Source organism: Neoarius graeffei, chromosome 5 (assembly GCF_027579695.1).
Source record: "Neoarius graeffei isolate fNeoGra1 chromosome 5, fNeoGra1.pri, whole genome shotgun sequence".
In the NCBI taxonomy this organism is placed as follows: domain Eukaryota; kingdom Metazoa; phylum Chordata; class Actinopteri; order Siluriformes; family Ariidae; genus Neoarius; species Neoarius graeffei.
Window position 1 is genome coordinate 97,581,364 of NC_083573.1, and position 17,889 is coordinate 97,599,252.

General features: G+C 45.8%; 1 protein-coding gene across 1 annotated transcript in view; it reads right to left on the bottom strand.

The window, feature by feature from the left end:
• The window catches only part of myo3a (myosin IIIA), a 336,500-nt gene that overhangs the window by 279,235 nt on the left and 39,376 nt on the right, over window positions 1-17,889 (bottom strand). Inside the window, exon 3 of the mRNA XM_060920858.1 lies at window positions 15,306-15,440. Within this exon, the coding sequence (XP_060776841.1) occupies window positions 15,306-15,440 (135 nt within the window). The remainder of the gene's footprint in view (window positions 1-15,305; window positions 15,441-17,889) is intronic.

Here is a 17,889-nt window from a genome sequence, read left to right on the forward strand (position 1 = left end):
CCCGGAGGAAACCCAAGCGGACACGGGGAGAACATGCAAACTCCGCACAGAAAGGCCCTCGCTGGCCACGGGACTCGAACCCGGACCTTCTTGCTGTGAGGCGATAGCGCTAACCACTACACCACCGTGCTGCCCACACTTAAACATAAGGCACAAATATTTTAATACTTTATTACACTTTTGTTCAGTATATCTTGATCAAAAGTTTAAGTTTAATATACTTCATCTTTTCTATATAGACTATATACTTATGTATAACTTTATTAAGTATATCTCTGATAAGTAAATAAAAAGTAAACTGAAAGCATACTCAGTTTAAAAGAAGTATAGTAGAAGCACACTTGAATAAACTTCTTTTTTATAAGGGTCAGAACAAGAACATAATAAAGCAAAAAAGGACGGAAAAAACAAGAAGGCAAACCAGGGACAGTGACAAACGCAAGACAACATACTGGACAGAAAACATGGTCTGACTAGACAGAATAATCAAACTAAACCTGGAACCTGGTGTGTATCGTTATATCCATGGTGTGAGCGAGGTGGCCCATGGGAAATGTACTCTGTGGTGTTCTCTGGGCTGCTTCTTGGTGAAATCTTTTCTGTAATCGTATCCCCTTTATTACTCTTCTGATACTACAGTGCTGAGCGTAAATGAGTACACCCCCTTTGAAAAGTAACATTTTAAACAATTTCTCAATGAACACAAACAATTTCCAAAATGTTGACAAGACAAAGTTTAATATAACATCTGTTTAACTTATAACGTGAAAGTAAGGATAATAATATAAACTTAGATTACACATTTTTTCAGTTTTATTCAAATTAGGGTGGTGCAAAAATGAGTGCATCCCACAACAAAAACTACTACATCTAGTACTTTGTATGGCCTCCATGATTTTTAATGACAGCACCAAGTCTTCTAGGCATGGAATGAACAAGTTGGTGACATTTTACGGTACAACATCAATCTTTTTCCATTCTTCAACAATGACCTCTTTTAGTGACTGGATGCTGGATGGAGAGTGATGCTCAACTTGCCTCTTCAGAATTCCCCATAGGTGTTCGATTGGGTTTGGATCAGGAGACATACTTGGCCACTGAATCACTTTCACCCTGTTCTTCTTCAGAAATCCAACAGTGGCCTTCGATGTGTGTTTAGTCATGTTGGAAAAGTGCACGACGGCCAAGGACACGGAGTGATGGTAGCATCTTCTCTTTCAGTATAGAGCAATACGTCTGTGAATTCATGATGCCATCAATGAAATGCAGCTCCCCGACACCAGCAGCACTCATGCAGCCCCACATAAGGACACTGCCACCAACATGTTTCACTGTAGGCACCATGCATTTTTCTTTGTATTCCTCACCTTTGCGACGCCATACAGTTTTGAAGCCATCAGTTCCAAAAACATTTATCTTGGTCTCATCACTCCAGAGTATAGAGTCCCAGTAGTCTTCATCTTTGTCAGCATGGGCCCTGGCAAACTCTAGGCGGGCTTTTTTGTGCCTGGGCTTTAGGAGAGGCTTCTTTCGTGGACGGCATCCATGCATGCCATTCCTCTGCAGTGTACACCGTATTGTGTCACGGGAAATAGTCACCCCAGTTTGGCTTTCTACTTCTTTAGATAACTGCAGTGAACTTGCATGCTGATTTTCTTCAACCCTTCTCATCAGAAGACGCTCCTGTCGAGGTGTTAACTTCCGTGGATGACTTCGACGTCTCTGTGAGATGGTTGCAGTTCCATCTTTCTTAAATTTTTGTACCAGTTTTGCTCCAGTATTCTGACTGATAAGTAAAGCTTTGCTGATCATCTTGTACAGTAGCCTTCACCTTTGTGGTGGAAAGAAATTATTTTCTTTGTCAGGTCTTGTGTCATTTCTCTTCCATGTGTTGCCATTGCTGACAGCATGAAATGGGAAGGGGTTTTCTTTAAGTAACGCCCTTTTATAGTCAGCTGTCTGCTGGACACCTGTGTAATGACTAATTAGACTCACCTGTGATTGTATTCTTGTTAAATAAGACATTTGTAGTCTACAATTTAGCTTTGCTCCAGAGACTTTCAGTGGGGTGTACTCATTTTTGCACCACCCTAATTTAAGTAAAACTGAAAAAATGTGTAATCTAAGTTATATTATTAACCTTGCTTTCATGTTATAAGTTATACCCTGTCCACACTAGGGATTTTGTACCGATACGAAACTACTTTCGTACTGCAACACCTGTCCACACTAGCAACTACTGAAGCGGTACTGTAGCGGTATAACTGTATCGGTACGAAACCCACAAATGTATGGGTTTCGTACCGGTACAGTATCGGTACTGTAGCGCTTCGCTGTAGTGTGGACAGATGAAGCGGTTCTGTATCGATACAAATATAATGCGCAAGCGCAATGAACCATTCCTACGTCTTCCGGGTTATTCATACAATACAATACGCACGTGCTTTCCAGCTGTAAATAAAACGTCAAAATGGCTCAAAACGACCGTGGAGCTACATGGAGCAAAGAAAGGGGGAGAAAGGGAGAGGGAGGGAGGGAGGGAGTGTTAGGGTTTTGCTGGGATTCGAACCTGGTTCGTTGGTGTGATAATCCAGCAAACCCCCACTAGGCCACCAGGGGGATGACTCAAATGCAGAGGCGTGAGGCGGAAGTAGAAAAAGAATCAAAAGGTTTATTTAAACTATATACACTATATACAGGGCAAAACAAAAGACAAAAAAAAAAAAACCAAAGAGTATAATCCAAAAGAAAAGCAAAGTGCAAAAATTCAAAAGCTAAGAAGATCAAAAAACACAGTACAAAGGAAACTGGAGATAAACATAACAGCACAAAGACTCCGTGACAAGAGGACTGAACTCAGGGGTATAAATAGACAAACTAATTAAGGACACAGGTGAAGATAATTAGGCAATTAACACAAACACAAAACACAGGAACAGTGGCGGCCTCTAGAGGCCAAAATAAACACGACATGAAAAGGAAATAACAGCGGCCTCTAGAGGCCAAAACAGTCCTAGTCCTAACAGGACCCCCCCCTCTAGGAGCGTCTCCTGACGTTCCCAGGGCGATCCGGATGGGCCGAATGGAAGTCCCGACATAGTTCTTTATCAAGGACATCCCGAGCAGGAACCCAGCAGCGCTCCTCAGGACCATAGCCCTCCCAGTCCACCAGATATTGTAACCCGCCGCGGACCCGGCGGGAGTCAAGCAGGCGATTCACAGTGAACACAGTCTGCCCCTGGAAGATGCGGGGGGGTGGGGGGTTCCTAGGGGCAGGGGCATACGTAGACGTCAGTACGGGCCGTAACAGGGAAACATGGAAAGTGGGGTTGATCCTCAGAGTCCGGGGCAACTGGAGCCGGTAGGAGACAGGGTTCACCCTGCGCACCACCTTGAAGGGGCCAATGTAGCGAGGAGCAAGCTTGCGGTTCTCCACCCGCAGTGGAAGGTCCTTAGTGGACAGCCAAACACGCTGCCCAGGGCGGAAAGCGTGTGCAGGTCTTCTATGGCGGTTGGCCTGAGTCTGGTTGGTTCTGGAGGTCTGTATGAGGGTCTTCCTGACCTTGCTCCAGGTCTTGCGACACCGTCTCACATATTGGTTGACCGAGGGCACCCCCGCGTCCTCCTCCTGGTCCGGGAACAGAGGTGGCTGGAACCCGAATTGGCACTGGAATGGCGACAGCTTGGTGGCCGATGACTGCAGGGTGTTGTGGGCGTACTCCGCCCATGGCAGCCAGGTGCTCCACGATGTCGGGTTATCCATAGCCAGGCCTCGCAGGGTGGTTTCCAGGTCCTGGTTAAGCCTCTCCGTCTGACCATTGGACTGTGGGTGAAACCCAGAGGAGAGGCTGGCAGTGGCTCCGATGACCTTGCAGAACCCGTGCCACACTCGGGAGGAGAACTGGGGCCCTCGGTCTGAGACAATGTCCTGTGGAAGACCAAAGACTCGGAAGACATGATTAAACAAAAGTTTCGCAGTTTCAAGAGCAGAGGGGAGTTTGCACAGTGGTATGAAGCGGCAGGCCTTGGAGAATCTGTCAACTAAGACCAAAATGACCGTGTTACCTTGTGACTCAGGGAGACCCGTGATAAAGTCGACTGCCACGTGGGACCAGGGACGCCGGGGAATGGTCAGAGGATGCAGGAGACCCTGGGGACGCTGTCGTGGGTTCTTGGTTCTGGTGCAAACCTCACAGGACAGGACAAATGACCTTACTTCCTTCTCCATGTTAGGCCACCAGAAGCGTCTTTTCAGGAAGTCCAGGGTCCTCCGAGCTCCCGGGTGGGCGGTGAGAGGGGAAGAGTGACCCCACTGGAGAACCTTGGCCCGGGCTTGATGTGGGACGTACAAGAGGCCTGGTGGCCCCGTCCCAGGACCGGGGTCCTGGCGTTGGGCTCGTCGGACAGCCTCCTCAATACCCCAGCGGACAGGGGCCACAATCCGGGACACAGGGATAATAGGCCCGACTTCATTCTCCCTGTTAGTGGCAGAGAACAGTCTGGACAGTGCGTCAGGTTTGGTGTTCTTGGAGCCGGGGCGGTATGAGAGGGTGAAGTCAAACCGACTGAAAAACAGGGCCCACCTAGCCTGTCGAGGGTTCAGTCTCTTGGCTTGCTGGAGGTACTCCAGGTTCTTGTGGTCAGTCCAAACCAGGAATGGATGTTGTGCTCCCTCCAGCCAGTGCCTCCACTCCTCAAGGGCCAGTTTGACCGCTAGCAGTTCTCGATCCCCCACATCGTACCGGGACTCAGCAGGACTCAGGCGGTGGGAGAAGTAAGCGCAGGGGTGCAGCTTTCCTTCCGAACGTTGAGAGAGCACCGCGCCGACACCACTGTCCGAGGCGTCCACCTCCACGATGAATGGTTGGGAGGTGTCCGGGAGAACCAGAATGGGTGCCGTGCAGAAGCGGTCCTTGAGGTCTTTGAACGCCTTTTCTGCCTGAGGAGACCAGCCATAAGATCCACCTGTCCCTTTGGTGAGGTCTGACATGGGTGCTGCCACAGAACTGAAGTTCCTGATGAACTTGCGGTAGAAGTTAGCGAATCCTAAGAACCACTGAACCTCCTTAACGGACTTGGGAGTAGGCCAGTCCCGGACGGCCAGGGTCTTGGCAGGGTCCATTTGGAGTTGGCCTGTCCGTACAATAAATCCCAGAAAGGAGACCTCGGGAACATGAAATTCGCATTTCTGGGCCTTGGCGAACAGATTGTTCTGTAGCAGCCTCTGGAGAACCTGGCGGACATGGTGGCGGTGCTCCTGCACGGTCTTGGAAAAGATAAGGATGTCGTCGAGGTAGACAAAAACGTATAGGTTAATCATGTCCCTTAAGACGTCGTTGATTAGGGCCTGAAAAACAGCTGGTGCGTTGGTGAGTCCGAAGGGCATCACCTGGTATTCGTAGTGCCCAGACGGGGTGTTAAAGGCAGTCTTCCACTCGTCTCCCTGTCGGATACGGATGAGGTGGTATGCGTTCCGTAGGTCCAACTTGGTGAAGACGGTGGCGCCTTGGAGCAGGTCGAAAGCTGTGGACATCAGCGGAAGGGGATATCGGTTGCGCACAGTGATCTTATTCAGGCCCCTGTAATCAATACATGGTCGGAGCCCCCCATCCTTCTTGCCGACAAAGAAGAAGCCGGCTCCAGCAGGTGAAGTGGAGGGTCGAATAAACCCAGAGACCAGGGCATCTTTGAGGTATTCCTCCATGGCCTTGCGTTCTGGCTGAGAGAGTGAAAACAGTCTGCCACGAGGAGGGGTAGTCCCAGGGAGCAAGTCGATGGCACAGTCGTAGGCCCGGTGCGGAGGAAGAACGGCGGCCCTGCTCTTGCTGAATACCTCCTTGAGATCCCAGTACTCTGTGGGAACTTGAGATAACTCGGTGAGATCAGGGGGCTCGGCAGGAGACACAGGAGAGCTAGAGAGCAGACAAGAGGCATGGCATGCAGGGCCCCATTCCACAACCTGGCTTGTTACTCAGTCTATGCGAGGGTTGTGGCGAGTAAGCCAAGGAAGGCCTAGAATAACTGGGAACTCAGGTGAAGGAATCAGGTGCAGGGATATTTCTTCCTTGTGACCTTGAGACTGGAGGAAAACTGGAGAAGTAACTTGGGTGACTCTTCCATCACCTAACGCTTGGCCATCGAGGGCAGACACAGACAGTGGGACTTCAAGAGGTGCAGTCGGAATATTGATGCTTTGGGCGAAGTGAATATCCATAAAGTTCCCAGCCGCCCCTGAGTCTATCAAAGCTTGACAAGAGTGGACAGACTCACCCCAGGAGATGGAGACCGGGATGTAGATTCCTTGACCAGGGAGTCCGGGAGAGAGGGTAGGCCCCGTCACAACCCTCCCTCGGCTGGACGGGGCGGTCCTTTTCCCAAGAGTTCGGGACATGATGCTCGGAAGTGACCAGGCTTGCCACAGTAGATGCAGCACTTGTCCCTCCTTCTGCGCTCCCTCTCAGATGCGGAGAGGCGAGTACGACCCACTTGCATGGGTTCTGGACAGTCACTGAAGGAGGTAGACGGTCTCCAGGTAGAGGTAGGGAGGCTGGGGGGGCTCAAGGCTTGGTGGCGTTCTCTCATCCTGTTGTCCAGACGAATAGCATGTGAGATGAGGGTTTCGAGGTCACTTGGGCATCCAATAGAGGCCAGACCGTCCTTGATGGGGTCAGACAGACCATGGTGGAAGGCTGACACCAGGGCAGTCTCGTTCCATCCACTTACTGCTGCGAGTGTTCGGAACGAGATGGCGTAATCTGCGACGCTTCCTCCTTGCCGGATGGACATGAGCTTTCGGGCTGCGTCGGTACTGATGTCTGCCTGATCGAAGACCCGAAGCATCTCTTCAGAAAACAGCTGGAAATCAAAGCACTCAGGTCCCTGTCTTTGCCAGATAGCAGTAGCCCAGGCTCGCGCCTTACCAGCTAATAAGGTGATCACAAAGGCAATCTTGCGGCGATCCGTAGTGTAAGTGGTAGGCTGAAGCTCAAAGGTGAGTTGACACTGGGTAAGGAACTCTCGGCACTCACTGTGCTTGCCGTCATACCTCTGTGGTGCAGGAAGGCTGGGTTCGCGAGGTGAAGAAGGCAGCATTGCAGGAGGCACTGGAGCAGGAGTGGGAGCTGGATCAGGAGCAGGAACTGGATCAGGAGCAGGAACTGGATCAGGAGCAGGAGATGCAGGCAGAGATGTCAGCTGTGCCAGGGTTTTCCCAATTTGCTGAAGCAGTTCCTCGTGGCGAGCGAGGGCCTCACGTTGGCTGGTGAGCGTACGTCCATGAGCGTCCATGGTCGCTCCGAAGCGTGTCAAAGCTGCCATAATTCCCTGAAGGTTGGCCGGGTAGACAGTTGAAGCAGCCTCTGCTGAGTCGGTCATGACGGAGTCTTTCTGTTAGGGTTTTGCTGGGATTCGAACCTGGTTCGTTGGTGTGATAATCCAGCAAACCCCCACTAGGCCACCAGGGGGATGACTCAAATGCAGAGGCGTGAGGCGGAAGTAGAAAAAGAATCAAAAGGTTTATTTAAACTATATACACTATATACAGGGCAAAACAAAAGACAAAAAAAAAAAAACCAAAGAGTATAATCCAAAAGAAAAGCAAAGTGCAAAAATTCAAAAGCTAAGAAGATCAAAAAACACAGTACAAAGGAAACTGGAGATAAACATAACAGCACAAAGACTCCGTGACAAGAGGACTGAACTCAGGGGTATAAATAGACAAACTAATTAAGGACACAGGTGAAGATAATTAGGCAATTAACACAAACACAAAACACAGGAACAGTGGCGGCCTCTAGAGGCCAAAATAAACACGACATGAAAAGGAAATAACAGCGGCCTCTAGAGGCCAAAACAGTCCTAGTCCTAACAGGGAGAAAGGAGGAAGAGGGGAAAAGGGAGAGAAAGTGAGGGGAAGAGAAGGAAAGAGGGAGAAAGTGAGGGGGGAGAAAGGGAGATTCATTTTCTTTGTTTCTTTCTCAACTGCCTCGCGCGTTTTATACGATTCGACTGAATAAATGACCACCAGAAATACAGACTGTACATTGACAACAAAAAGCGCACACACGTTGTTTCATCCGCCATATTCTCGGAAGGAAGTTACTCGGTAACAACGGAAACATTTCGCGCACGCGCATTTCAACTACCGTGAAAGAAAACCTCAAACATTTCTCGTTAGTGTGGACAGATGCACTAAACTGTACCGGTATACTTTGTATCGATACAGTTATACCACTTTCGTACCGGTATAAGTGTGAACACAGCATATAACAGATGTTATATTAAACTTTGTCTTGTCAACATTTTGGAAATTGTTTGTGTTCATTACGATATTGTTTAAAATGTTACTTTTCAAAGGGGGTGTACTCATTTATGCTGAGCACTGTATATACAAAGCAATTAGGATGACATGAGGATCCTAATTTCCATGTTTAAGCCTCACTCGAGTCATTAGTGCACCAGTAAGCACACATTTTAATGCTCCATGTTAAACAAGACAGCTTCCTCATGCAAACACAGAGTGCTTTCTGTATCTGGCTCTCTGACACACTTATTTCTCACTGCCCGTAGAAACAGGTCAAAGTTCAAGGACACTAAGACACACAAATGGGCAGAATGATTACTCTGACAGAACACAGCGTCGACCTCGATTGCCCTCGATTTCTCAGCTGCCAAGCCTGTGGCATTTCCAAATGCCTCGGGAGGAAGTGGAATACGGTGGGTGGCGTTTTCTTACGCTGAGAAATAACACCCCGCTGTCCTTTAACCTTCAGGATATACTGCGCTTACTCCAGCCGGGATGGTTTTAACAGCATTGATGCAGGCTTTACCAGAGATAAGGATATAAGGGATAAACACTTCAGGTCATGCTGTTATAAAAAAAATAATCAATGACATGATGGTATGATGAATCACAGTTACTCTTACCACACAGAAGTTTATTATTTTCCTAAAATTTCACATCCTGAAGTGTTTTATTTCTCTTATAGCACAGATTATAAATTTTTATTACTTTTATTTTACAAGCCAGACTCTTATCCATTTACAACTGCATTTAATTTTCTGCAGCATTCTTCAGGCAAGTTATCTGCTTTCAAGTTTTAAGCAGATAAAATGCTGACAGAACATGAATGAGTAAATATTGGAGTTAATAATTAAATAATATTGACTGGTGTTGAGTGGGATGTCAAATATATATTTCATTCAGCTAACATGATACTGGATCAGAATCAGAAACACTTTTATTGCCAGGTATGTGGACACACACGAGGAGTTTGACTCCGGTTCACTTAGCTCTCATAGTACAAAACAGATAAAAAAGCGTATACACAAAACAAACAAACAAGCAAACAACAAAAATAGGTGCATAGTGCAAAGTAATCCAGGTACCGTAAGTCAAGTATGGAATAGTTAAATATAAAGTATACAGTGTGCACAGAATGACAGTATAAGTGTTCAGATATTTTACAAGTGATATTACTGATATATGAACCTGGATAGGCGGCACAGTGGTGTAGTGGTTAGCGCTGTTGCCTCACAGCAAGAAGGTCCAGGTTCGAGCCCTGTGGCCGGCGAGGCCCTTTCTGTGTGGAGTTTGCATGTTCTCCCCATGTCCGCGTGGGTTTCCTCCGGGTGCTCCGGTTTCCCCCACAGTCCAAAGACATGCAGGTTAGGTTAACTGGTGACTCTAAATTAACCGTGAGTGTGAATGGTTGTCTGTGTCTATGTGTTAGCCCTGTGATGACCTGGCGACTTGTCCAGGGTGTACCCCGCCTTTTGCCCGTAGTCAGCTGGGATAGGCTCCAGCTTGCCTGCGACCCTGTAGAACAGGATAAAGCAGCTAGAGATAATGAGATGAATCTGGATTTTAGCTGTTCATCACAGAAAGGATTTCCCTTTTGGTGCAATATGGTGCATAGTGCAAAGATGAATAGTAAATTTAATTAAGTATAAATATAATATAAGTAACAGTGAGCACAGAATGACAGTATGAGTGTGCAGATATTTTGCAAGTGATATTACTGATATATGAATCTGGATTTTAGCTGTTCATCACAGAGATAGCCTGAGGGAAGAAACTGTTCTTGTGTCTGGTTGTTTTTGCATACAGTGATCTATATCACCTCCCTGAGGGGAGAAGATTAAAGGAACAGTCCACCGTACTTCCATAATGAAATATGTTCTTCTCTGAATTGAGACGAGCTGATCCATACCTCTCCGAGCTTTGTGCGACCTCCCAGTCAGTCAGACGCGCTGTTACTCCTGTTAGCAATGTAGCTAGGCTCAGCATGGCCAATGGTATTTTTTGGGGCTGTAGTTAGATGCGACCAAACTCTTCCACGTTTTTCCTGTTTACATAGGTTTATATGACCAGTGACATGAAACAAAGTTCAGTTACACAAATTGAAACGTGGCGATTTTCTATGCTATGGAAAGTCCGCACTATAATGACAGGCGTACTAACACCTTCTGCGTGCTTCGACAACGCATTGATACCTTCACTCCTGTTTTTTTTCTCTCCCCCGCCCCCCCTAACTTCCATCAATACAACCAACGTGACCACCAAGACAAGTAGCCTGCACTCCTTGGAACACAGTCTAGTCAGGGGGGCGGGGGAGAGGGGGAAAACAGGAGTGAAGGTATCAATGCGCTGTCGAAGCGCGCAGAAGGTGTTAGTACGCCTGTCATTATAGTGCCAGGGATTGTGACCAGGGTGTGATGGGTCCGCAGAGATGTTACCTGCCCATTTCCTGACTCTGGACAAGTATAAGTCTTGGATGGAAGGCAGGTTGACACCAATAATTTTCTCTGCAGACCTTATTGTCCATTGCAGTCTGTTCTTCTCCTGTTTGGTGACCGATCCAAACCAAACAGTGATGGAAGAGCTGTGTCAGCAGCTCCTTAGGCATGTTGAGCTTCCTGAGCTGGCGCAGAAAGTACAACCTCTGCTGAGCCTTTTTGATGATAGTGACTGTGTTTGTCTCCCACTTCAAGTCCTGAGGGATTGTGGAACCCAGAAACCTGAAGCTTTCAACGGCAGTCACAGTGTTGTTGGTGATGGTGATGGGCAGAAGAGTGGGGGGGCTCCTCCTAAAGTCCACTGTCATCTCCACAGTTTTGAGTGTGTTTAGCTCCAGATTGTTCTGACCGCACCACCAGACCAACCGTTCAACCTCCCGTCTGTATGCAGACTCGTCACCGTCCCGGATGAGGCTGATGACTGTTGTATCATCTGCAAATTTCAGGAGTTTAACAGACAGGTCTCTTGAGGTGCAGTCATTGGTATAAAGGGAGAAGAGCAGTGGGGAGAGCACACACCCTTGGGGGGCGCCAGTGCTGATAGTCCGAGTGCTGGATATGATGCTCCCCATCCTCACCTGCTGCTTCCTGTCAGTCAGGAAGTTTGTAATCCACTGACAGGTGGATGAGGGCACAGTGAGCTGGGTGAGCTTGGTGTGGAGGATGTCTGGAACAATGGTGTTGAATGCCGAACTGAAGTCCACGAACAGAATCCTGGCGTACGTCCCTGCAGAGTCAAGATGTTGCAGGATGTAGTGCAGTCCCATATTGATTGTATCATCCGCTGACCTGTTTGCCCGGTAGGCAAACTGCAGGGGGTCCAGCAGGGGGTCTGTGATGTCCTTCAGGTGTGACAACACCAGTCTCTCAAAGGACTTCATGACTACAGATGTGAGAGCTACAGGCCTGTACTCATTCAGTCCTGTGATGGTGGTTTTCTTGGGAACCAGGATTATTGTGGAGTGTTTGAAGCATGAGGGGACTTCACACAGCTCCAGGGATCTACTGAAGATCTGGGTGAAGATGGGAGCCAGCTGATCAGCACAGACCTTCAGACAGGAGGGTGACACACCATCTGAGCCAAGTGCCTTCCTGATCTTCTGTCTGCGAAAAAGCTAACAAACATCCTCTTCACAGATCTTGAGTGCTGGTGTGGGGTCAGAGGCGAGAGGAGGCAGAATAGCAGGGGGTGTAAATGGGTCTTTAATGTCTGGGGGGGGAGAGGTGTGAATTTGTCGAATCTGGAGTAGAACACATTCAACTCGTCAGCCAGTTGATGGTTCATTGCAGTGTAGGAGGATGGTCTGCTGTAGTTAGTGATATTCTTCAGGCCTGTCCACACTGATGCCGGATCATTGGCTGAAAGGCTGTTTTTGATCCTTTCAGCATAGCTCCTCTTAGCTGATTTCACCTCTTTCGTCAGTGTGTTTCTGGCCTGTTTGTACAGGACTCTGTCCCCACTTCTGTAGGCCTCCTCCTTGGCCTGGCAAAGCTGTCTGAGTTTTGCGGTGAACCAGGGTTTGTTGTTATTGTATGTGCGGAAGGTCTTGGTGGGCACACACATATCCTCACAAAAACTGATGTAAGATGTCACAGTATCAGTCAGTTCATGCAGGTCTGAAGCTGCAGCCTCAAAAACACTCCAATCAGTGCAGTCAAAGCAGGCTTGTAGTTCCACTTTGGCCTCATCAGACCATCTCCTCACCGTCTTAACTACAGGCTTAGCAGATTTCAGCTTCTGCCTGTAGGACGGGATAAGATGAACCATACAGTGATCAGATAGTCCCAAGGCTGCACGGGGGACAGAGTGGTATGAGTCCTTTAAAACAGTGTAACAGTGGTCCAGAGTGTGAGAGTCCCTGGTGGGACACTTAATGTGCTGTTTATATTTTGGCAGTTCGTGGCTGAGGTTTGCTCTGTTAAAGTCCCCCAAAACAATGAGCAAAGAGTCCAGGTGGTTTTTCTCCACATTGTTTATCTGGTCAGCCAGGTGTTGTAACGCCTCATTAACACACGCCTGAGGGGGGATGTAAACTCCAACCACAATAAATGAGGAAAACTCTTGTGGAGCATAAAACGGTTTGCAGTTTATGAATAATGTCTCCAGATGAGGACTGCATGATTTATTTAGAACTGTGACATCAGTACACCAACCTTCGTTAATATAAAAGCAGATTCTGCCTCCCCTCGTTTTCCCCATGAGCTCCTTTTCGCGGTCCACTCAGTGAAGGTGAAATCCAGGCAGACGGACAGAAGAGTCTGGGATGTGCTCACCGAGCCAGGTTTCGGTGAAGCACAAGGCAGCAGATCTGTTAAAATCTGTGTTGATTGTGTTGAGGAGCAGCAGTTCGTCCATCTTATTGGCCAGAGAGCGGACGTTAGCCAGGTGAATAGAGAGGAGCGCAGTGCGCAAACCCCGCTGCCTCAGTCTGACGAGCGCGCCGGCTCGCTTCCCCTGGTGTCTCCGGCGTCCTCGGCATAATCCGTAGAGAGCTGCTGCTCCCCCGACAAGTAACTCTGAAAAACTTTCCGGATTGATGAAAGCTGATGAAAGAACTTTACTGGTGGTTAAGCCAATGTTTATGAGTTCTTCTCTAGAGTATGTGACCAGCGAAGAAACGCAAGAAACACAACAAATACACAAAAACGTAGAAAGTATGAGAGAGCGAAGTACCGAGGCAACCGTCCGCGGCGCCATCTTGGAACATGAGTCGAAAATGAGTAGCTGAATGGAATATATCTGATATACCACAAAAAAGCCATTATTATTAAACACACACTCCATATCAGCATTCTCAAAGGTCAATGCTAGCTTACCCGCAACTCGGTGCTGTTAGCATGGCAGTCCAGTTACATTCCAGCTGGCATAGCCATAGTGTTAGTGAAGGCCAGTGCACGGCAGTCCAGTTACATTCCAGCTGGTGTCGCAGTAGTGTTAGCGAAGGCCAATGCTAGCTTACCCATGACCCAGTGCTATTAAGCAAGGCAGTCCAGTTACATTCCAGCCAGCATCACAGTAGTGTTAGCAAAGGCCAATACTAGCTTACCCATGACTCAGTGCTGTTAGCACGGCAGTCCAGTTACATTCCAGCTGGCGTAACCGTAGTGTTAGTGAAGGCCAGTGCTAGCTTACCCGTGACTTGGTGCTGTTAGCACGGCAGTCCAGTTACATTCCAGCTGGCATAGCCATAGTGTTAGTGAAGGCCAGTGCTAGCTTACCCGTGACTTGGTGCTGTTAGCACGGCAGTGCCATCACCTTCCAGCCAGTGTAGTGTTAGCAAAGGCCAATGCTAGCGCAGTCAAGCCGAATATTATTATTATTATTATTATTATTATTATTATGATTATTATTATTATTATCCCTGTGTAATTTACTTTGTTACTTTTAAAGTCAGCATCAACAGCTACACACAATGGAGTGACCTGGAAGCCAAAATTCTCTCAAAATCTTCCACTTTTAATGAAGCAAACCTGGTGGCCATGTTTGTTTACAAACTGTCACAGTCACATAGTGAGTGCAGATGGTTTACATCTCCAACGTGTCTCTTCCAGTTTTTCAACATCTGTTGGTATGTTTTTCTCTTGTAAATATGCATAAAGAATATGTAATGAAGTTTTGGGAGCATTTCGGGTGTTCAGTGCGTCTTTATTTTCAGTTTATTTATTTAGTGTTTAAACCTAGCACTGGATTAGCTTCGTCTTCTCTCTTTCCTGATGGACAAAGAAATGATTGTGTGTATGCGCAGCAGAAAAGTTTTGTCATTGGATCTTCGCATGAACTCTGATGTGTGATGTCGTGTTGTCCTGATAACGTGCAATATTGTAACATTACTGCACGCTCATTCTCCATTGGGGAGAGTGGCGTAATACACAGAGGATAAGTGATATGATAACAATATTGCATGCCATCAATAGACCCACTAGAAGGGAATAGAACACGTTTTTATTCCATGGAAAAAGTGGCCAGCATGTATAATAATGCCAAATATTACCTCAGTCTCCTCACTCACTTAGCCACGCCTCCAGCACTCTGATTTGCTGGCTTATTAACCACAACAAGCCCCGCCTCCTGATCACACAAACCTGTTTCGAATTTTATACTGGGCAGGAGATGGAATTATACCCTGGATTAGCTAAAAAACAGGCCAGAGATCATAAATTAGATGTGATTGCAAAAGTAGACGGAGAAAACAAACTGTGTGATAAAAATAGACACACAGCAAGCAAGCAGGTGTGAAAGTTCTGATCTATAAACTGTCCTTTAGCTCGCTAGTCAAAATTAGCCTGCGAGAGAGTGGACTTTACTCACTTTTCAGATGCTTTTATCTAAAACATCTTGGAGACAGAATGCAACATTCATGACATCCATGACATCCATGACATTTCTCTTTACATTTACGCCAAACATTCCATAAATCCAGAGAACCTAAAGACATGTTATATAGCATGCCCTGGGAATTTGGGTCATAAAGTGCGGGTCAAAAGTGACAAAAAGCATGATGTCTTACCTCTAGCACCAACCACAGCTGGTCTCCGTTTTTAGGATCCTTCTTGTAGAACATGCCGTAGAACTTGACCACATTGGGATGATCAGAAAGTGCCTTCAGGATGCTGTACTCTGCCTCAATCTCCTCATCGATGTCCTGAAACAAGAGGAGAGAGTCAAAGACAAATCTGAGCATTAGAGCTACATAAATTATAGCATGAGGGCAATGACAGAAATAAAGTTGCGTAGAGTTTCAGATTTTTCCACTTTCGTGGAGGTTTACGCTGTTAAATGGATGAAAGAAAGAGTGAATAAACTAATGAGTGAATGAATTAATAAGTGACTGAATTAATTAAAAATGAATGAATGAATGAATGAATGAATGAGTGGGCAGCATGGTGGTGTAGTGGTTAGCACTGTCGCCTCACAGCAAGAAGGTCCGGGTTCGAGCCCCGTGGCCGGCGAGGGCCTTTCTGTGCGGAGTTTGCATGTTCTCCCCGTGTCCGCGTGGGTTTCCTCCGGGTGCTCCGGTTTCCCCCACAGTCCAAAGACATGCAGGTTAGGTTAACTGGTGACTCTAAATTGACCGTAGGTGTGAATGTGAGTGTGAATGGTTGTCTGTGTCTATGTGTCAGCCCTGTGATGACCTGGCGACTTGTCCAGGGTGTACCCCGCCTTTCGCCCGTAGTCAGCTGGGATAGGCTCCAACTTGCCCGCGACCCTGTAGAACAGGATAAAGCTGCTACAGATAATGAATGAGTGAATAAGTGAATTAGTCAATGAATGAAAGAGTGAATGAATTAATGAATTACTTAATTAAAAAATAATGAGTGAATGAATAAGTGAATTAGTCAACTGAATTAGAAATAAATGAATTAATTAAATGAATGAATGAATTGGAAATGAATGAAAGAGTGAATTTATTAATTAAAGTGAATGAATGAGTTAATTAGTCAATGAATGAATAAGTGAATGAATGAATGTCAATGAATGAATAAGTTAATGGGTTAAAAATGAATTAGAGTGAACGAATAAGTTAATGAGTGAATAAATTAATTAGAAATGAATGAGTGAATTAGTCAATGAGTGACTGAAAGGATGAATGGGTGAAGCAATGAAAGGGTGAGTGAATTAATAAATAAAAATGAATGAATGAATGAATGAATGAATGAATGAATTAGTCAATGGATGAATAAGTGAATGAATTAGAAATGAATGAAAGAGTGAATGGATGACTGAATGGATGAATAGGTGAATGAGGCAATGAAAGGATAATGAATAAGTGAATGCAAGAATGAGTAGACAAATGAATGAGTGAATGAATAATAATAATAATTACTGAATTCATGAATGTTAATTAATTGATTAAGTGGTTAAGTGATTAATTAAGTTACTAGTTAAAGTGTTTCTCAGCGTTCTCAGATATAAGCAAGGCAAAACATACTGCAGGCATTCCATTCCATCACCAGTTTGCATGCACACCTTCACACACACACACACACACACACACACGCTTGTGATGACACACTTGTTTATTTCTGTTATAACGTCAGTGATTTCAGGAAATGTTTTGCAGATATTCCATAACATTAAACATAAATTAATAAATTGTTATGGTATAAAAGGAATAATCATTGTAACAGAAAAACAAAAAATAAGCTGAGAGCTGGGAACAAACAGAAGCCGTGTTTCCATTAAACTGCTTAATGCACAATTTAAAATTGTAAACTGAAAAGCAAGGGAAAGATGTGAATTTTGAAAAACACTCAAAAATTATCACAGAACTGTTGATACACTCGCATGAGGTGGTTTTTCAGGTGATTTGATAGAGCAATATTTCGCAAAATTGAAATGGAAACACATTTTCGCATTTAAGTCACATGACATTTACGGTAAGTCACATGACAAAAATTTTTAAATATTGTGTCTATTTTGCACAAAACTGTAATGGAAACCCGGCGAGTAACTCTGCTTCCTCACATCACCTACTCACTGATTATTTTCCTACAACAGCATGGCACTAAGCGTTGTATTCCTTTCATGATTGTATTAATTGTTTTTACATAAATATGGAGGTGATTATAGAAAATTGCACGCCCTGATTGGTCAAGAGATTCAGACTATTTCTCGATAATCACCTGGAGCGACTCGGCAAAATGGCGGCCGATCGCTTCGTCACCATAAGTGAGGAAGAATTACAAATGATGAAAGAAAATGCTGTTCCTAAAAGCACTAAAAATGCTATGAAGTTTGATCTAAAGCTATTCAAAAGGTAAGGTGGGATTGGGATTTATTTTATCGATTTCAAGGCAAAGTATTTTATATGACTTGGCGTAGATCAGTGAACCAAGTGCCGCGATGTTATTATATTTGCATTCCGCTTTTGAAATTTGAAATACATTATTGTTTTTAATATGATTTTTTTTTAAATAAATCACCTGTGTATTTATACTAAAACAATTATTTGCTTCAGGTTCAGTGAATATCAGTGAATCATAACCTCGACTTCGTCTCTTATGATTCACCGATATTCACCTCTCCTTCGGAGAAGAATTGTTTGTCACCAGCCTGAGTGTTGTACGCAGCGTTCAGTGCGTCATCGTTCT